The sequence below is a fragment of the Mustela putorius genome, unplaced genomic scaffold (assembly GCF_011764305.1).
Source record: "Mustela putorius furo isolate JIRA1106 unplaced genomic scaffold, ASM1176430v1.1 tig00537227_pilon_pilon_pilon, whole genome shotgun sequence".
Taxonomy (NCBI): domain Eukaryota; kingdom Metazoa; phylum Chordata; class Mammalia; order Carnivora; family Mustelidae; genus Mustela; species Mustela putorius.
The window spans coordinates 40,647,453-40,669,797 of NW_025422368.1; the positions used below are offsets into that span (position 1 = coordinate 40,647,453).

The window sequence follows — 22,345 nt, forward strand, 5'->3', positions numbered from 1 at the left end:
AGCAAATATATTTGTCCATAACACTGTTGTATTTCTTCAGTTTTATAAATTACGCTTCATTTGGAGAAGATAATACTTTGCAAAAGAATGAATGACATTGATGAGTTGTTCATGGCATGTGTAACTTAAGGTATTTTCACTTTCAAATTGGTGTTTATTGAGTTTGCTACTACCCTATGTAAACATGGTTATCAAACATAAATTTGTTTATCAAACACATATTGTATTCTGACAAAACGTGTATGTGTTAGGATTTTGAGAAGCAATCTTTTTCAGGAAAAGTTCTATTGTTCATAACATGTAAGATAATCATACCCTGCTAGAGTGACCAGAGTAGATGTGGGAAGTCTCCTATGATTAATAAATTGGGTATTCTTGTGCAAACTGAGATCCATCAAAATGAAAAAATACAAAACAAAACTGGTAAGTATATAGGAGAACAGAACTCGAAAATTAGAAGAGATGCAGCATACACTGAAGTCCTGATGATGTTGGGTGTTTAAAATTTCTTGCTGCTGGGGTTTCTTTACTTACAAAGTTTGTGTTTGGACTCAGTCACTGGCCTTGGGGCATTTGAAAACAAAACTGCTTGTTGGAAAATTAGCAATGTGAAACTTGACAGTGCACACTGAGTGTTGCAAGACCAAGTGGACAACTACTCAATTAGTAAGCACTTAAATCTCAGGCCCTATTCAATATGAAATTGATTTGGGTGATATATAAAACAAACATTTATAAAAGCACAATTTGTTCTGCTTAGAACTTTTGGAAGACAAGGTAATGATTCTTTAATCTACTTACACTCCATCATGACAGATTCCCATGGATGGCCATTAGGTAGCAATTTTAGTCTTTCCTGAGAAGTCCAAAATGAGGGCTCAAAATTTGTCCCGGAACCAGCTTCATATTGCTATCTTAATAAAGGAAATCAGAAGTTAATGTTTTCCTGAATAAATAATTTGTTGGCGTGTGTGTGTGTGTGTGTGTGTGTGTGTGTGTGTGTCTTGTCCTTGTAGTTTATGTTTTAGTTTAGAGATATACCTGTGACCAGTTGTCTCTCAATTTCTTGTTTTGTTTTGTTTCCCTCATGTTTGTGCTGGATGGAAATACTTTGTATTTTTGCATTTTGCCTCTTTAGAGGAGAGAAAGATATAATCTCCTTTGTGTTTAGGGTTTTTGCTGTGGCTTTGTAATCATGAGAGAATACTGGAGGGGCTGTCACTCATTCTCCAGCTTTTAAGGTCAAAGTCAAGTTCTTCTGTAAGCCTCAAGGCAGTTCTCATTCAGGTACTTTGAGGACAAAAAATGTTTTTTTTCTGAGACTGAATTACATTTTAATAGAAGGAAATGGCATATGAAAAGATCTCAGGTATGAGACAACACTACTTCATAGAGTCATAGGTTTGTTTGAACTTCCTTTTTTTTTTTTTTTAAAGATTATTTATTTATTTATTTATTTGACAGGCAGAGATCACAAGTAGGCAGAGAGGCAGGCAGACTGGGGCGGGGGAAGCAGACTTCCCGCTGAGCAGAGAGCCCGAAGCAGGGTTCCATGCCAGGACCCTGAGGTCATGACTTGAGCCCAAGGCAGAGGCTTAACCCGCTGAGCCACCCAGGCACCCCTGAACTTCTTTTGACTTGAGGTTGAATGACCAGAGCTAGAGAGCAAGGTGCAGAAGTAAAATATCTAGGTAAAGTGTATGTACACTTCAAGTAATGTGCTCAAGTAAACATTCGATCTGTATCTTCCATTTGCTTGTACAAAAAAGATCTGGTGTTGATTGGACCCTATAAAGGCAAATTTGTGCTTTTTTCTAACTGCATTCTTAGAAATGTGGTTGATTTTTCATAAATAATTACTAACACCAAGCACAGGTATTTTATGATGAGAGAATGTAGGCTTTATTCATCATTTCAGAGAAATGTTAGAGCATGGAAGTTGAGTGAGGTCGAGATTTTTTAAAGAATTTAATAGGCCCAACTGAAGAGAGTAACCAAAGGCATCATTGTTAGGTAAGTCACGGAAGGATGGGTGTTGGAAATGGTCATACAGTTCCAGCCTATGGTTTCTGTGTGAGTAGTAGGATTTTGTTTGATTCCTGTGTGTTTGAATGGTAATTTCCACTGGGATTCAGGGCCCTATCTGAGTTAGACACATGTATCCAGATGGGTGGAATTAAATAAAACCCAAGTGTTGTCTCCATTATCTTGATATTTTATGCTGATTTACCTAAGCAATTGACTCTTTTTCTTTTATTTCCACTTCATTTGCTATGGAGGACCAAACCTTAATACATCAGTAAATTCTACCTGGCAAAGCTTTTGAGTCATCACAGATTACGATCCAAATATGGGCAATTCAAAAACATTTGGATTCTTTCATGAAGTAACTTTACTTCAAGGAACCCATAGTTCTAATTTTCTGGAAGCTATCACTCTTCTGAATTCACCATCCAGAGCTCCTCATTGCTTTGACTGATCCACAACCCTGGCCTATTTTTATCTCAGAGTCCAGACTAACCACTCTGCTAAGGAGGTAGAACATACCAGACTGGCATTCAATCGTGTTTTAGTTCTTTCTTGAGTATCAATTAGATGGAGGCTGAAGAGATTTTTATGTCTGTTAAGCCATTCCAGCCTATCTTGTCAGCTCACCCTCTGTGGTTTTCAGAGCTCACCTTGGAACCACTTAGCTTGGCACAAGGGTAGAACAATGAACTTCACTATCCTAGATCCTAAAACTTCCAGTTATGAATTTTTGTTCTACTCAGGAAAAACAGGTTGAAAAGTGATTCTAGTTTAGGCTAGGGCTTTGTTGTCTATTGTTTTAAGACACGGAACAGTTTTGAATGGCATCTTCTGATTGATTTCTAGAGGAATAATACAGTCACTGTCTTTTCTTCAGGGTGATATAGGGGGGCACTTTGCTCAGAAGGTAACCCCTGTGAACTCCTGTATCATAGCTATTGATTCTTCTGATCACAAAAAAGGTAGCACGATGGTTGATAGGAGGAAAGTCTTGAACTTTGAAAATAGCTCTTCCTGTCATTTTGGCCTTGGCTTTAAGTTAATGTTTGTATAGGTGAAGACAGGCATGTGTAAATAATGACATGAGAGTTGACAATAAGGGCTTCCTTGGGTGAAACTAGCATGAACTACAATGGACGATAGAATTTACTTGTATGGAGGGATGGCAAACTTGCAACTTCTCTTAAAGAGTGAAAATGGTTGCACTTAACATTTAGAACCCCACAGAGCTGGATTATCAATCAAGTAAAATGAGAAGTACCTAGTGCTTAGCCTGATCGATGATTCCAGTTGGTTTTGATGCCAGTGTGCATTGATTTGCACTGTTTGTATGTTTAAAAGGACAGCTGAAAGAAATAAAATGTGACTTTCTAGTCGTTGAATAGTTTGCTCCAGACGCTGTTGTCTACAGGTCTTAATCTTAAAAACATATCTGTAAAGATACCTGAAAACAAACTAAGGTACTCTGCCCAGATATTTTTCTAGCTTTCCCACCCCGCTACCCCCCATCTGTGTGCTGAGGCACTGATTGATTTGGGGGTGAGGGAGTTAAGGTTTTCATGCATTATCACAGTACATATAAAATGTGATGAGAGCATTGAAGTAACAAAAATTAGTAGCTATCTAAATTTGACCAAGAAGTCAGAATTGGATAATTCTTTTGGTTTCCAATCTCAGCAATTCTCCATGTCTTTATAGGAAACCTGGAAATGTTTTATTTTTAATGACTCATTTGATTTTCACCCTAGAAGTTTTTCTTGTCTCTCTTTTTTTTTGAATCTGCCTATGGCTCCTTTATTTTCTATGAAGTATCTCCCAGAAGAACAGACCCTTTATTGCCTTGAAATCACACTGGGTCTCAGCTTCACTACTTATGAACGTGGGCAGTTGGCTTGATCTCACATTTTGTGACACTGAGTACATAATTGCTGTCCTATTTAAGTAAGAGAATGCTCAGAAAAATCACTCAAGAATTGGGAGGTATTTTTTTTTAACTAATTTATTTATTTATTTCAAGGAGGTATTCTTTTTAAGGGTAACATTTTAAAATATGGAGGGAGAGAAGAAATTACACTTGAGTACCCACCATGTGCTGGGAGCTTTTCTCAGTCACTTTATGCAAATCCTCTGACATAGGTATTATGGTCTTCATTTCACAGATGAGAAAACTGATTTCAGGATGTAAACCATGACTCATGTCTCATGTTCAACGCTAGAAAATGGTGGCCCAAGGCCTTGAATTCAAATCTCACTCTAAAGCTTAGGACCTTCCCACTACCATAGGCTGTCCGCTGTCCGATGTTTTGTAAAATATTTGCTACAATGTAGGTTATGTTCTCTCCAGTAACCTGAAAGGCATGTCAGAAGTTAGATTTCAAGAAACCCTTTGGAGAGAAGTTCTTTCTTAGGCTTTTAAAGGGAATCGAAATAGGTGCCTCCTGCAGCTGATACCCCCAGACTTCTGGGCCCCAGAACTCACAGGGCTGTATGTCTTTGGAGATCAGAACCCATCCAGTTTTTTTTATTTGTTCAGTAAGGGGTCTAGACAAAGTGCTTGCTAAAGCTCCTGCCAAGCTGTAGAATTCTGATGGGAAGAAGGAAATAAGACACACGTGACACAAACACCAGTGTTTCTCTTTCCTTCCTTCTTCATTCAGTAAGAGTGTGAGCCACCTTATGTACCAGGTGCTAATGTAAGCACTGTTTCCAAGCTTAAGAGTTGCATTTTTAGATGAATTTCCTTTTTCAATTAATTGTGTGTGTGTGTGTATGTATGTGGAGTACATGTAAGAGCCTGAAGTACCAGACTTCTTAGAGAAAAAATTACATTTCCCACTTAACATTCTTCTCAACCCTCATGAACTTGCTTCTAACCATATTATACAATTAAACATAACAGTTCTGAACCTAAACTTTTTTTTAAAGGCAAAACAGGAATATAAGCAAAGAATCAGTAACACTTTTAACAAGATATGATGTGGTAAATCGTAAAACCGTGTGGCCATAGTCTGAAATTTCAGTTTTTACAAATGCAGAATTCACAGCCTCTTTTCCCTCCCCTTACCCCTCCACCCCCGGAAACTCTAAATACTGAGAACAAGTTACTGTCTCAATTATACATGGGTTCGTCGTATAGAACCAAATTCCACTCTGGAGAAGGGAAACCAAATATATACTCCCACAACATCGTATATGTTGATGTATTAAAAGCAAAAGGAGCCCCTGAAATGTTTTGTTTTTCTCCTATTGAAAAGTAATATTCTGAAGAGCATTAAACACAGGGGAAAAAGTTAAAGTCAGTGCTTTTCTCCATATAAAAACCCTGGATCTCTGCTGGTTTACAAACTAAAATCTTAACTTGTCTTGCAGCCTTTGTGAAGTTTGATCAGAATGATTAAATAATGTGGGTTTAAAGAACAATGAAAACCTCCCAGAGCAACACCACACAGCACAGCTAATGTGTTTCTCCTAGATGTAGACTCCGAACAGGGTTTCAGTTTACATATAACACTGGCCTGGAGACCAAGGAGCGAGTTTGCTTTTAACAAATCCAAGTGATAATTGTGATATTTTGCCCTTTAGTTAATGGTGTGAATTTTATTTTTGAATGGGCTTTTTGTCAATGAGATGCTCATTTTATTTGCAGGGCTTTCTCTTGGACAGATTTGCTTTCTCTGACTTTGAAATGCAGCGAAACCCTTTTAGAAAACAACCTTCTCTGTAGCAGATTTTAGATATGCCCGGATCCCTTAGTGGCCCCTGAAACATAACAACTGAACCACGGAAGCTTGGTGCGGCCCCTTAGCCTTGAAGGTCAATAGCTGCCTCCTCTTAACCCCACCCACCATCCCTGTGCCCATTAAAAAGGATTTCTGTCTTCCATGTTTGTGTAATTTACTGCTGGATAAACTGCAATCTCACAGTTGATCCCAAGGATTAAATTAGACAATGTTTCTGTATTAGGGAATTTTGTACTCCTAGAACTCACTATGTTTCTGGGGGTTTCCAAGGGTTTCTTAAAAGCTTCATTGGAAAGGTGACAGATGGGTGTAAAGGAATATTAGCATTGACTGAATTCTTGGAGATCGGACTAACTAGAAGGAAAGCTGTCCCTTGAAGGGTTCCGTCTTGTTGGGGTGAGAGAGCACTTATTAAGCAGCTCATTTATGGTGGGCACTTGGCTCCTCCCAGGAGGCATTATCTCCATTTCATACATGAAACCAAATTAAGGTTCTCAAGAGACCTGCCCAAAGCTAAAATGGCAGAGCCAGGATTTGAGTCCAAGCTTTCCAAAGTAGAGTCTGTGCTTCTCTTTAGACCACTCCCTCTCCGTAGGACAGCATTCAGAAAGAGGGTGTGATTCACTGGGCACTCCTGGCTTCCATTTAATTTAATGCATGCCCTTACAACTAAAAGTAAGGCGAGTGCCACTAACCCTGACAATAAACGATTCTTCTGTGCAGTCGTTCACAAGTGACAAATGATCCACGACGCCCAAACCTGACCGTTAGGCTGAGCTTCTAAAGGCCACCAGGTTTCCTTCTGTTCAGGGAAATTAGCTGAGTCAGCCCCAACTTTAGTTGACTGAAATGTCTCCCGTATGGTAGTGAATACACATACGCTAAGGGGAGGTAGTACTCTTAGGAGTGGGAGGAAGCCAGTCTCTACAAGCCAACAGAACTGGGCTCAAATCCCAGGCTCCCTTGCGTGCCTTGTACCGCCTTTGTGTGTGACCTTCCTCTGTTCTATAAAACTTAGTAGCTCACCTGCAAAATTAAATGATAATACCTACTGTACAAGGCTGTTGTTAAGATTGAGGATGAAAATAACACATGTGCTCAATAGATGTGAACTAATGGTATCATAATCATACAGAAATTGTGTTAATTCCTACGGCCTGTTGCGTAGTAATGTCAGGACAGGGAGATGCTATTTGTGAGGAATCTTGTGGCTTATTTTGTGTCTGTCTGTCTGTCTGTCTATCTATCTATCATCTATCTCCATCTCTTTTTATAAGGCAAATTGAAAAGAGGAAGAGGAGAATCTCACTTGGCAGTGCAGACAGTTTAACAGGTAATTTTAGTATCACCGTAGCAAGCACCTTCCAACTGTGAACTTAGGTAACAAAAGCACGATGCCAAACAAGTTACGCTGGCCCAGGTTACCTGTATTTTTGTGTTTATGTAGCCTTGGGGTAATTCTTCTATAGAAGAGTGTGTACTAACTTCTCTTTTTTCTGAAAAGTATAATCATGCGTTTTTATAGGAGACGTATGTTGTGTGTATGTATGTGTGTTTTGGTGTATTTAAGGATTGCAGTAGGGGTCGTAAACATAAGGAAATCACTTTATAGATGATGTTAAAATTTGATTCAAAAGGCAAAAACAACTGGAATACCAGATAAAATCTCTGAAGCAATAAAACAAACTCTCAAGGTAGTTAGAAATACATTCATGTCAGGTCTGTGTTGAGTAGGGACTTAATGGTAATAATCTGCATTTTTATTAATTGCTGGTTTGGGGCACCCCTAGTTTCCATCACAGGGACACACATGGATGATTTTGCCAACTTCTCTCTCTCTCTCTCTCATTCTGTTCCAATGAATTGATTGACACTTGACTTTTTGGCAAGGAACTGCCCCCCAAAAAAGTTAACTATGTAGAAGAATGCAAATGTTTCATTTTATTTGACTCAGAAGCCTATGTATTCTTCCTTACTTTGGAACTTGGATTAGCAATGTAGGTAGAAGTGCTTTGTAAGTTATAAAGCAACAAATCAGTTTTAATTTTTGTAACTTTAGCTGTGATATGGAAAGAAAATCAGTTAAGAGCCATTATTTTTCTAAAATACTCTTTTATACAATTATGGATCTGTGGGAGTATTTTTTTTAAAATTGTGGATAGAAATAAAAGCGAAATGGCTTATTTAAAGGGTTTTCATGCATTTCAGAGGAAATCATTCCGGGGGAGTGTTTGAGGGTGAGAGATGAGTAGACGTCTCTGTGCATCATACCATGAAACACTGGGGAAGGAGGAGCTACTCCGACGAGAAGATGAGCCTTCAAGGAGAACGGGGTTGTTAAAGCAATCTCCATACCTCATCGCAAACCAGAACAGTCTTACTTGGAATGTGTCCCTTGGTGCAGCACTTATAAATAATGTCAGGTAGGAAACAATATGACTTCCTTTTTCATTTTGCAGAAAGCAGAAGGCACTGGAGAAAAACGGCCAAGAGGCAGACCTAGAAAATGGGTGAGTAATCAGATATATTTTCTGTTTTTTTTTTTTTAAGGTAATGAAAATTTTCTGTTTATCTTTTTTTTAAATGAAGATTACTTTTGTTTTCTATCAATTACATGTATTTCTGACTTCTGGTTCCATGGTCTTTGAAAGGGTTAAGGCAAGCACCGAATTATCGTGCCCTTTACCATTGGAGTTTACTCACAATGCTTTTCTTTCCTGGGAGTGACTCCTCTTTCTATCTCTTATCAACATGAAAAGAGTCTCCACTCTTCCTTCAAACCCGGGTAACAATGAGATGACTTGTTCCATGGGTTGAGTAACCAAGGTTAAAGGCTATTATGAAACCTTGGAAGTTGATTAGAAATGGTGATAAAATTCAGATGAAATGTGTGTGAGATAACTTTGTAACGTTTTCCTTCTTTCCTCCCTTTCTTTCTCTCTCTCTCTTTCTTTCTTGTTCTTTCTTTATTTGTTGTTTCCTTCATGGCTTTGCTTTGGACACATCTCATTTTCCAGGTGGCTTGTGTTTTTTCTTCTTATAGGGGTTTTTTAGGAAACCAGGTTTTTAGTTTCAGATGGTTGCTTCCCTTAGTGGTCATTCCTGCAGACTGACGTGAATGACTGTGGCTTCTAGGCAGGTGCTCTTGATCGACAGGCACACCGATGCTGCAGCTCCTTGAGGCCAGAAATCCAGAGCTCACCAAGGAGCTTCACTCATTTTACCACCTTGTTCCCTTTGCTGCCACACTACCCGCGTTCTTCTGATCTGTTTGCCCCATTGACAGAGGAGAAAAACCTTAAAAATGAATAAAGTCATTTCTCAAGAAAGATAAAGGCATCCTCAATAGGACATATCCTCTGCAATGGGACCTTTGCTTTCCTTTTCTCTCTTCCCTGATTTATCCTGCAGGCTTCATCTTTTTTTTCTTTTTTTTAAAGATTTATTTATTTATTTATTTGACAGAGAGAGAGAGAGAGAGATCACAAGTAGGCAGAGAGGCAGGAAGAGAAAGAGGGGGAAGCAGGCTCCCCTCAGAGCAGAGAGCCTGATGCGGGGCTCGATCCCAGGACCCTGAGATCATGACTGGAGTGGAAGGCAGAGGCTTAACCCACTGAACCACCCAGGCGCCCCAGGCTTCATCTTTTTTAAGTGTCTTTGCTGCTCTGCTATATTATATTTTCCTGTTGGAATGCCATTCCTTTCTCCTCTAGAGTTCTACATCACTTTCTATTTATACTGTGGTATTGCCTTTCATTTAATTTATTCATCTTGTATTTTTTTTTTTCCTCTGCTCAACATGTGTTGGGATTAGATTTCTTAGCACAAGGAAACGGGGATGATCTTTAGATTAAAAACATCTCAGCGTTGCAATGTAACCTTAAAGTAAGAGCATTTCATTCAACCTTCTGGTCAATATGTGAATTCTCTCCAGATCTACTCACCAGGCGGTAATCATCTGGACTGCTTTGAGATCCTTAGTGTTAGGGAGCTCACTACCTCTTAAGGCTGCTCTTCCTTCTTAGAAAGCTCAGAACTTTCAGAATTAGAAAATTCTTCAATCTGCCTCCCTGCAGCCTCTGCTCACTGTCCCTAAGCCCTCCTTCCTGGGAAGATGCAGAGTAATTATTTTCACTTTTACTAATGAGAGTATATTTTCTATAGAAAATGATAAGTTCTTGGAAGTCACGAGATTAATGTTGCTAAAATGAAATAAATTGTAAGCCAAGACAATGAAAGTTAGGGGGCGCGAGAGTGTGGCCTCTCTTGCATCCCCCAGCTTCACGGAGAGATCATTGACATATAACGTTGTGTAGACTGAAGGAATATGAAATATTGATTTGATACTTATGTATTGCAAAATGATTACTGCCATAACATTTGTTTAAGGTCACCTCACATAATTACCATTTCCTTTTTTTTGTGGTGAGGCCCTTTCAGATCTACTCTCTTAACAACTTTCAAGAATATAACACAGTGTTGTTAACTATAATCAGCATGCTAGATCCCCAGGCTCGATAACTGACAATTTGTGTCCTTTGACCAACACTTCCTCACTTCCCCCACACTCCATTCTTGGCAACCACCATTCTACTCTCTGTTTCTATTAAGTTTAGGTTTTTCACACCCACCTATCTTTATGGCTTTTCTTCCCACTATTCATCTTTACACAGCTAGTGTTTCAGCCAAGAACCTATTATATGGGTTTTTTTTTTTCTTAATTGTTTTTTTTTTAAGATTTTATTTATTTGACAGACAGAGATCACAAGTAGGCAGAGAGGCAGGCAGAGAGAGAGGAGGAAGCAGGCTCCCTGCTGAGAATTGTGGGCTCTATCTCAGGACAGAGGCTTTAACCCACTGAGCCACCCAGGTGCCCCTCCTTAATGGGTTCTTACTCGTTGGAGATATGGATTCCAGGTATCTGATTTTCATGCTGGATAAGAAGCCCATGAGAGGCATCCATCGGGGAGGCCCTTGCTTTCTGGGAATAACTGGGTCATCCCCATTGACGGTGGTGATTTCTAAATTTTACAGGCTGTGAGAATGAAAAATACTGTATAGTGAGTGAACTGTCACAGCCTCCTGACTCGGTCCCTAAAGAAGAGCTGTTCTACTTAGAAGAGGAAGTAAAAGGAAATTGTGTATTTTTTCTAGACGGTGTGTTTCCTCTTCGCTTGTGTATATTCTGTTGCATAGAGTCTGCAGCCACTCAAGGCCAGACATTCAGTTCAGTGGCATTCTGTGCTGGAAGGCTGGTGCTAAAGAAATAAATTACTGCATTTTCCATAGGAAATGGGCTTGTACTTCATAGTGAGTTCAATTCTTTCCAACAGTGTCATTCACTGATTTCCTTGTATTAGAGATATATTTTTCAACTGACTAGATTTGCTAAGTACATGGCCTCAAAGTCAAATTGCTACCCTTTTATTCTTCTGAGCTGTTTTGTTTTGTTTTTAAGTTCTTTCACTTTTAAAAAGATGTCCTATAACTCTTACAGTGTCATGTAACAGGCCTGGAAAAAAAAGTCTGTCATGGAACCCTCTCATCTGTTGTGACTGGAATTGGCACATGGTAGGCTACTCAGGAGTTGACTAACCAAAAGTATACATGTAGATGTAGGGCAGAAACTTGCATCAGTCTTGCTTCGTCAAGGGGATGGACCATTGGCCAATCCAGTGAGTATATTAACTCATAGATACATTTCTCATACATAGAGTTGTTGTGGGGATTAACTTCTGTTCTTTCCTTTATTCTCTTTTGTGCCCTCCCCAGCCTCCTGAGTTTGAAAGAGTTTTGGGATCTATTCTTTCAGTGAACTAGTCTGGACTTCTGCTTTTTATTTTTTTATTATTTTTTTTAAAAGATTTTTATTTTATTTATTTGACAGAGAGAGATTACAAGTAGGCAGAGAGGCAGGCAGAGAGAGGGGGGGAAGCAGGCTCCCCGCTGAGCAGAGAGCCCGATGCGGGGCTCGATCCCAGGACCCCGAGATCACAACCTGAGCCAAAGGCAGAGGCTCAACCCACTGAGCCACCCAGACTCCCCGACTTCTGCTTTTTAAAAATTTTTGGTGTGAAGGAGGCAAGATGTAAAGGCAGGAGAGAGAAGTGGGACCTCCATTTCCTCCTGGTCTCATAGCTGGGAGCTCAGGGTCTGGATTCAGATGGCTTGGGTGCAGATCATGCCCCATCACTTGACTAACCGTGGAGTCTTGAGCCAATTATGTGACCTTTAAAAGATTGGGTTTCCTTCTTTCTAAAAAGGTGACAAGAGCAGTACATTTTTCATAGTTGTTAGATAGATACATTTCTCATACATAGAGTTGTTGTGGGGATTAAATAAGGTCACGCATGCAAAGGGCATAATAAGAGGCTTAGCACATGCGAATGCCCAAATAATGTTAGACACAACGATTCATTCCTCTCTACATTTTCATGTAGTTACCACCGTCAGCCTACACCCTACTTACTTACAGTACCCATAGCCACACACAAGGGGCAAGTTGACAGTCAGGCATCAACTAACCAAACACCCTTGGTGGTACCATTATGTCTTTAATGGATCTCCGTTGAGTATCATCAAGCTTAAGAACTGCTTATAAATAATCCTAAAGTTCATTTTAAGTCTATTTTCCATTCAGGGGAGCATTGCACGTAGCCACTTATAAGCCTCTCTTCTCACGGTCGAGGTTTGGCGTCATGTGTAGTTCATCACTTTGAAAAGCATGATTCCTCCTGTGGGTCAGAATACGCACGTCCAGAGATGTGCTGGTTTCTTGGAGGCTCCATAGAGTTTCATTACTCAGTCCTTTTGCCAGTTGAGACGAGGCATTTAATATTTGCCTTCCTTAGTTTTAGCTTAGGAAGGGAGCTCATCCCAGAATAGAGTTAGTGATGGAAAATATTTGGAAAAAGTTTTAGGCAATGGAGTGAAGGCTCAAGAAGATGGGAACCCGGAGGGTGGAAGACTTCATCCAGATGTTGCTGAGGGAAGCAACTAGTGCTTCTGGAAAAGAGGTAAGAACAGTAATAAAGAGTAAATCAGTGGGAACAAAGGTGTTTGTAGGTGTTTTGTTTTCAGAATATCTTTATGAGAAAGAAAACAGGACAGAAGGAGAGTATGTATACTCCCAATAGGAACTGATGGTTTGTAAGGGGTAAAAGCCAACCAATCCACCAGCCCTCTGGAGATGCTGAGATTGACCTTGAAATTGAACCAAGGACTAGCTGCCTTTGCTGAACCACGATTGGTCACTAACGAAGCCCAGCTGTTTTGGTGGGGGGAGGGGTTGCTCATTCTCTTTATTTGGTAATGGGGTGTGTGCAGTGCACTGGTTTAAAAATATGCATTTCCATTCCATCTCTTTTGAGGAGGCAGTTGTCTTTTCAGAGCTTGTGATGCACAGGAAAGTGATGTAATTTCAGCTGTTGGTCAGACATGTAAGGATTCTAGATAGGCAACAAAGGCTTTTTGTTTTTTCAAGTCTGAAGACCTCTAGAAACTTAAGTGATGATGTGAAGATCAAGTACAGGAAATTAAATCAGCATAAAACCTATTACAAACTAGACTGATTGAAACTCTTTGGATTTCTTCTAAAGCTCCCAAGCATTAGTGCATTGAGGAACCTGGGAATCTGATGTTGAAGTTCAAACATTAGGTTTTCATTTCCATGACTTTTCCCCTCCAGATGTTTGTCCCCCCCCTCCCTTTTCTTTTTTAACTTTTAGCCATTTGTAATTTAACACTTGCTTTGTTTAAACTGAAGTATAACTTTGAAGTTTAGAAAGAAATAGCTAATAATGCATATTGCAGATAAGTGTAACTTTTTATGGGAGTCGGAGGGGAAGAAATGACTTTGATATGACATCAAGAACTGCTAATGGAGTGTGGGGAGGTGAAACCATTTTCCCCGGGAAACTTGTCGTAATAACATGCATTTGAAAGTGGAGATGTTCCCCTGAAAGCACGTGGTTCTCTGCTGTATGCTCAGTAACTCAAACATGAGTCTTCCGATGCATATAATGTGTTTAAATTTGGTAAGCCGTGTTTACTGAAGCCATCCACTTTGCCATATTTTCTCATAAAAATGGAGTACTTCGCAAACCCTAACAGAACTCTGTGGGAGAAAAGTGATTAAACTTTCTCTTTTAATAGTTTACTGCAGAATTTACTAAAAATCACACTTTAAAAATGCAAGATTAAACAGCAAAATACTAAGAAATGAATCAAGAATTGGATTCGATCATTCATATTTTGAATCAAGATTAATATCTTTTTTTATTTGATTGAATGTTGGAATGCTATCCTTAATTATCCTATTAAACGAAGTCTTTAAGGAAAAGGTTGATAACCTGCCCTGTTTTGTCATCCGTCTCAGTCTGGCCTAGCCAACTTGTACCAGATCCTGACTGTTCAGGGCCTTACAGCATGGACCTCGGGGTCTGCCACAGTTCCATGAAAACTGTGTGGTCTTAGCAGACTATAATAGAACACTTGATTGAGTGGCAAATTAGAGACAGGAATTAGTTCCGATAAATGTCCTATCTCACTACGCAAAATAATCAGCTCGGCCAAATCCTGTCTAAGACCATTATCTCAACTCCACTCTAATAAAATGTCAGGTGTTATGGAATTCAAAGAATATGGAATTATATGACAGAGGTGCTTAAAACTTTATCCATATCACCATACGCATATTTACCCATGCTTACCCCAAATTGAGAACTTATGGGTGGCATATTAGAAATTCTCATGATGTATATAAATACAGTTAATATGCTGTGTGTGTGTGTGTGTGTATTTTTTTTTACCAGACAACATAGGCGAAACTACACCACACTTCAAGAAAACATTTTTTTTTAAAGATTTTTTTTTAAAGATTTTATTTATTTATTTGACAGGCAGAGATTACAAGTAGGCAGAGAGAAAAGGAAGCAGGCTCCCTGCTGAGCAGAGAACCCGATGCGGGGCTCGATCCCAGGACCCGGGGATCATGACCTGAGCCGAAGGCAGAGGCTTTAACCCACTGAGCCACCCAGGCGCCCCATATTTCACCATTTTTGGCACAATTTCCATTTGATGGGATTGAATCGAGCCTCCTTTGCCTACTTCGGACTGAAATCAGGACTTCTGTGTTCTGATGAGCTGGAAACATTCGGACAGGTTGCTCAGTTTACCCATGCTTTTTCTCCTGGTTCAGTACCGAACAGGAATATTCTCTCTGCAGCCAGTGGCTCTTAAGCATGGAGGGCTGTAAAACACAAGAACCTTTATTGCCGCACCCAGCTCTGTTACCCAGGGAGTCTGTAGATGATGATCCAGCCTCCTGTCTCCTTCTTTGCTTTGTTTCCCCAGCCTTCCCTCCACCCCCACCCCTCCACACCCCCCCCTCCTCATCCTCCACCCCAGCCTGCCCTTTGGCCATTTCACTACTCATTAGCACCTCCACCAGATGGGGGGCAGGGCCAGAAACAGGGAGGGGGGTTCATCTCTGGTAAAAGACTTGGCTGGGGAAAGAGGCAGGGAGGAATGGCAGACATAAGGTTTTCAGATTATCTGTTGATTGCTAGACCCAGGTTACCCAGACTCCATCCTCAGGAGTAATCGACTGTAGCTATCACCCTGAAATTTGTTTTTCACTCATGCTTTATTTATTCCTCTACTAAATGCAATTTCAGAAGTATGCTGCCTTTTTTTAGGATGCTATGGGAAGCAAAGGTCTCTTTTTAAAAATTATGTTTCGTCCATATTGATGAATGGCTGCAAATCAGGCTTGGGTTAACAGGCTTTTGCCCCCTGTTCAGATTCAGAAGTCTTACATTAGACTTACTCTTACATTACATTGTGGAATGATAGTTCATGGAATTCAGGAAGAGGGAGATTGCCTCATCAGAGAGTCCTGTTTGGGTGTGCAATGATCATACAGCTAATCCTCAATGTAGGACCAAGGGAAGGGAAGATTTGTCATTATTTTGTGCTGGGGTTTCAGTCCATTCACCCAGAAAATGCACTTTGTCTTTTTGAACAGAGGATCCTGCAGAAGCCTAAGCTTAGTAAGATGGACAACACAGACACACAAGAAGTTGCTTAGACACTGTGTTTCTTTTTTTTGTTTGTTTTTGGGCGGGGTGGGGCGGGTAGAGAGGGAGAGAGAGAGTCTTAAGTGGGCTCCACACTCAGCACAGAGCCGAGTGCAGGGCTTAATCTCATGACCCTGAGCCCAAATCAAGAGTCAGATGCTTAACCGGACTGTTTTGGACACTGTTTTCGTTCATTTGCTTGTTGGTTTACTTCTCTCTTGCTTGGCTAGACCACGTAAACCCTAAGGCTACAATGGCAAGACCCTCTGATTTTGCAGTTTTCTGTTTATCTGAACATTTTACTCAAGTCTCTGACAGTGCTATGGATCAAGCCCTTGTGCTGGGTCCTGGGGTTACCCAACCCAACAGGATAGATGGGGGCTGCCTTTGGGGCACTTACCTTCTGGAGAACCAAAGAGGAGAACTGGTGTCAGCCCCTTAGATACTCCTCTGTGTTGCAGATGCTGAGAAGCTAAATTAAATTCCAGTTTTCAAGTATTTTGAGCTCTTCAGAATTTAACAGTCCTTCCATAGACATGATTGTGCTGTTTTCCAAATCCTGATGACACTCTATGTCATTATTTGAATATAGCTATACATATTATCTATGAATTAGCTGTATAAGTGGGCTGAAGTTACATTTGTTCCTTATCACCATGGCCAAAATCCAGGTTAATAACAAACGTACACACATTTGATCTATCAAAATAGTGAGTCAAATTTCATCTGGTTAGTATAGTTATAAAAAGATAGGTATTAAATTGCGAGGGTTTCTGGGTGGTTCATTTGTTAAGCGTCTACCTTCAGCTCAGGTCTTGGTCCCAGGGTCCTGGGATCGAGCCCCGCATCGGGCTCCCAGCGCAGCAGGAAGCCTGCTTCTCCCTCTCCCACTGCCCCTGTTTGTGTTTCGTCTCTCTGTCAAATAAGTAAATAAATAAATCAATCTGTAATAAATAAATAAATCTTAAAAAAAAAAGTTGCCAGATACTGGTACCAAGAAAGAAGGACAGGGAATTAGAAAGATCAGGCTAATTCTTTTGGGCCACGGCCTCAACATACATTGCTCTATTTTTTTTTCCTCTTTGTTCATGCTGATAATTTGTTTATCAGATAACTTTAAAATCACCTGGTGTCAAAACGATGAATTGCACACCTTAATATTTCTGGATACTGCTACCTTTTGTATTTAAAAAATGACTCTTGAAAGTGGAAAGCATATCACATTTATCCTTTTACCCTTAGCACCTAGGACCGAGGAGGAAAGTCAGCAAATGATTAAGAGCTCAACCCGCCTGCGGTCAGTTAGCCGCTTAGCAAGGCAAGATGCTCCTGGCCACCAGCTCTGGTCTTTTTGTGTCTGGAGCAAAGGGTCGTAATAGTTTTCATTGCATAAGAATTGTAAAAATTCAATGAGAAGCCACCCAAAAACTTTATTCACCGTGGGGCAGGCAGTCTGTAGATCATCACTGTTGATTATTAGTATAATTTCAGGCCTGAAGCAAGACTTAATAAATGTTGGCTGAATAGAATGACAGCATTTCTTTATTACACATAAAGTGTGGGCTTTGAATGTTTGTTTTCTGGTACGAATGTAGATTTGAATCGCATGCTCTTTTTTAATTCTTTTTTTCGAATCTGATGATCTGTATTTTCAAAGAGGACACAAAGAGGTTAAAAGCCCAAACCATAGGCATCAAGGCAGTGTTTGTAATAATTTCAAATTCCAGCTTTTGCCTTTCCCCTGAAGAAGTAAGCCGGGAGCCACTATCACCCGGGCCCAATGCAGACTGAATGCCTTGCCCTGTCTCAATCTTTCCATTCCCTCGCTCCTGCAAATAGCGTTCCGCTTTCCAAAATAGACACTCCGGCACTGTACCTTCAGAGAATTTTTGTCACAGCTTTGGACCATCAGAAAAACAGAAGAAAGCTTTGTTGACAGAACCTCACAGAATAGTCTTCTCAGGTAGTCTCTAAGTTCTCTTCCACGAAAATTTACTTTGATTGCATTTCCCCTCTCCTTCTCTCCTAATTTTTAGTGTTCACATGAAAATAAACAAGAGAGGAGCATCAGGCAATAGTTTTTTGTATCTTTGACTCCTTTCAGGGACATTTTAAAGCACCCCACGTAAAGCAAGGGATCGAATACACTAGGTTTTATACCACCAAAGGGGTAAGGACTCACAGTCGGGATAGCAAAGGTAGCAATGTGGCATGACTTGGAAGTTTAAGCATTAACATTACCAACAAAGGAAGTGCAGGCCTGACGAGTTTCCAGACGATCCAGAAATTTTCAGTCTTGAGGGAGCACACTATTACGGGGAACCACTAAAGCCCAGGGAGGTGAGGGAATTACCCTGTTTAGGAACAGGGAATCCTAAGAAGATAGCTGATAATGTGTTCTAAAGGAGCATTTGTTCTGCCGTCTTTTATCATTCACTGTTCCAAATGATTCTGAGGTCAGGGAAGACAGATACCAGTGCGTGTCAGAGGCTGATCCTACAGTATCGTTTCCTTATTCTAGGATCTCCGTCCCTACGTTTTCTTTATTATCACTATTCTCTTAGAGGACCCAACTTAAATGTTCTCCAAACTCCTTAATGGAAATGGCTGAAGCATCTCTCATTTGGTGGAGTTGGACAGTATGCACATGACCGTCTCCATGCCCCCCTGCGTCGCCCCTGATGATGGGTGCACACCATATGGGTTTATCAGAAAGAATGGAAAGCCGATGTGTGATAATACTCTTTCCATCCTATAGCATTTTAATTCTGTGTTCTCAGTAAATTAAAAAAAAATTTTTTTTTTAAGATTTTATTTATTTATTTGACAGTGAGAGATGGAACACAAGTAGGGAGACTAGCAGAGGGAAAGCAGGCTTCCTGCTGAGCAGGAAACCCAATACGGGGCTTCATCCTAGGACTTTGGGATCACAACCTGAGCCTCAGGCAGACACTTACCAACTGAGCCACCCAGGCACCCTAGATTTTAAATGTCTTGTTTAAGTGTAAGTAAAGTTTGGTTTTACATTCTTTATTCTCCTTTCTTGTCTTTGGACCATATAATTCCTATGTGCGGTGGGTGAAAGCAACTCATTCTCAACTCTAATTCATCCCCTTTGCATTCCTTGCATTGCAGTGGGATAGAGTTTAATGACGTTCTGTTTGGATTTGCTGTGTACAATGTGTTCATTTCCAGGCCATCAAACCAAGACACTGGTAGATCTTGTGTGTGTGTGTGTGTGTGTGTGTGTGTGTATGTGTGTATGTGTGTTTTTATCAGTAATGTTCTTCTTCTGGGGGTAACTTACGACATGCGAATTTATCCATGAATCAGTCAGGCTTAGGACTTTGTGTGTTGCTTTATAACATCCTGTTCAGACAATAAATGAGCTACACAAAAACCATTTAAAATCTGTTTTAAACTTAGGTTGAATATAAGACAAAAATCTGTAAATTTTAAATTACAGATTTAAAATCTGTAATTTTCTAAACAATAAAACGGTGACTTAGTCTAACACATAGTCTTAATCTGCTTTGCCATTAAATCACTAATCTCAGTGGATATCAACTGGGGCTCTTTTCAGTCGTTAACACCTATGGGAACAAAACTGCTCTATTATCTACCTCTTAAGCGTTCCTGAGTATTCACAGAGAGCTAATTCCAACCGTACAGTAAGTACCACATTGTTTCCTGCTATGATGGAGTGAGTGAGCTTTTATATTCATTATGTACATTATGGGATTAGTAGGATGTTCAGCTTGATTGTATAGTTGGAGAGGGTTTGGCCATACATGGTCAAGTCACAGTATGAAGAATTCCTTGTGACTGAATTTTTTTTTCCCCCCCGAAAAAAGGAGTTTTCTGCCCAGGATTCTTAAAATGTGGTATGTGTTCATCATTGTTACTTCCGATTCTTTTAAGTAATTATGTTCCCATAAAAATTTAGTGTGCCCCAGTTGAGAAGCTGACATTTTATATCCGTAAGGCAAGCACAACTTTTAAAATCAGAGTGAAAATTTAGGTGTCTTATTTTGAGGTTTTATCTTTCTATAAAATTTTTGAGCCTGAGAAAATATTTCTATTGATCTACTTACGCTCTCAAAACTATCTTTGGTAGAAAAATCTCTTTGTATGTGAGAAAAAGCCGTCTAGAAACATGTCGTGAGTACCCTTGGTCATGGTGTGCAAATTTAAACACCCGCCTGTCACAGGAGGGTCTTATATTCAACCTAAATTTCTCCTTGCATGGTTCTCAGTCCATTTCCTTTTGTGTTGTTCTTCTTGGTGATAGAGAACAGCTGGTATGTCTCTCTTCAAAATAATTCTTCTTGCTTAGGGCAGTAAAAGTGGACATACTTCGGATCTGGGTTTGAGTCTGGGCCTTAGCCCTTACCAGCCTGAAGTCGCCATTGCTTCCCTGAGCCTCAGTGTCTTCTTTTGTAAAATACAGCTCATACTCCCTCCTTTGCCGTTTTAGCCAAAGTGTCCAGCTCCTAGCAAATGCACAAAATATAGTACCTTGTATCATTAGTGTTAAAACCTACGAGAATTTATGAAGGCAGCTTTTTCTTTCCCATGGTAACATTCCCAGATTTTTCTGACTTTGTCTTGTGTTTCTAAACTGCGAATCTTGGCTCTAAACGAGACTTCAGATGGTATTGTCGATGGAAGGCTAGGTTTGCAGTGGAAGGTCTATTGGACTTGCTTCCCGAGTTAATGAATTTATAACTCTATGTCCTTGGATAAGTCACTTAACACCCTGGAGCCTGTTTCCTCAGATGCAAGATGGGGATGACAAGTATCGTATCTCCTGAGGCTTCCTCTTTGGGTTGTAGTTAGAATAATGGAAAGAAGTCATGTAAGGGTCACAAAGCACCATACAGTCATAAGGTGATTGCAGTAAAGATAATTGGCAATTAAAATTTAATGCTTTATAATAGGGGGAATGAAATTGCTTGTTGTTTATATACCTTATTTATTTATTTATTTTTAAAGATTTTATTTATTTATTTGACAGAGAGAGATATCACAAGTAGGAAGAGAGATTGGTTGGGGGGTGGCAGAGGCAGGCTCCCCGCTGAGCAGAGATCCTGATGAGGGGCTCGATCCTAGGACCCTGAGAGCATGACTTGACCCGAAGGCAGGGGCTTAACCCACTGAGCCACCCAGGCGCCCCTCTGGCAGAGAGAAAAATTAGACTCCCTTCCTTTCTCCCTTTCTCCTCTACTCCAAACTTTTAAAACTCAAGTCACCATCTTCATCCTCGCCCTTGTCCTACGTAACAATTAGGAGGCATTTGTTCTTTTTCTGTTTCCATTTTCATCTGCTCTTTTGGCTGGCAGGCTAACATGGACAATGTTCAGAAGTATAATGACATATATTAAAACAGTTCCAACAGGATACGATTCCACTTGTGTGCAGAGTGAGTGAGTCAACAGCAGTGTTGGGTGAGGTTCAGAGGGGGGCCAGCCAGGGGATCAAAGTGTGTGACTAAAGGGGTAAAGCAACCCAGGAGAAGTGGATGAGCAGGGAAGGTGTCTCAAGTGATGGACATTTAAGGAAAGGATTATAGATTCGTGTCTCCTCAGGTAGTCACTGCGGAGTTCCAAACAGAAGAATGGCATGCTCAAAACACACCTGAATAAGAAGGGAAATTTTGGGACACGGAGCATCCCTTACAGTGGAAGTGACCTTGGAGGTTGCAGTGATCCCAGGCAGTAGATGACAACCCGTTTCTGTAGAGATGCAGTCTAAGGGGGGAGGTCAGTCTGTGGAGAGCTGAGGATGTGGTGTTGGGGGAAACCAGTAGGAATGCCAAGTGCCTCCGCTCTGAGGGTCATTCAAGAGAGTTAAACTTGGGGGAAAAGAAAGTAGAGTGGACACAGTGATATTCAAATGAATATTTCTATTGTTATCTTCTTTAAAAAAGTCTACTGGATATACAGATAATGTTTCTAGAAGCAGCTTTCCCCCTTATTTGTATCATACTCATTTTTTGTTTTGTTGCCTCAATTCAGCTTGGCTTTATGTTTAATTACAGGACTGAAAGAACTCAAGTTTGGGTAGCAGAGAGTGGATTTTGGTGAAACATCCCTGTTGATTATGTTACGTGTTTGTGTATTCCAGTCAAACTAGCCACAACGATCCAGCTGTCCATTTGGGATTTGTAGATGCTGCTTTCCTGGGGCCCTTTCCTCCATGGCTGTCTGTGACCTTAGCCACTGAATCATGTAATCGTTTTTGGCCTCCTAAGCCAGTGATTCTGAGTGGGCAGAGCAGTAGTGTGATGTCATGTCTGGAGCACGCGCCTATACCCTCACCACACATGGGTCCCACCCTTCCTGGTCTAGGCAGCTCAATACACAGTGCTTGGCACATAGTGAGTGCTCAATAAATTTAGTTGCTTTTCCTGTCTTTCTCTGGACCTCAAGTAGGAAGATCCAAATTGGAGAACACCAGTATAGCATTAGTTCCCCGATTAAAATCCAGAGGGAAAGC

General features: G+C 40.4%; 1 protein-coding gene across 2 annotated transcripts in view; it reads left to right on the forward strand.

The window, feature by feature from the left end:
* The window catches only part of HMGA2 (high mobility group AT-hook 2), a 140,148-nt gene that overhangs the window by 5,703 nt on the left and 112,100 nt on the right, over positions 1-22,345 (forward strand). For both annotated transcript variants that reach the window (XM_045073003.1, XM_004752484.2), the window contains exon 3: positions 8,228-8,278. In XM_045073003.1, the coding sequence (XP_044928938.1) occupies positions 8,228-8,278 (51 nt within the window). The remainder of the gene's footprint in view (positions 1-8,227; positions 8,279-22,345) is intronic.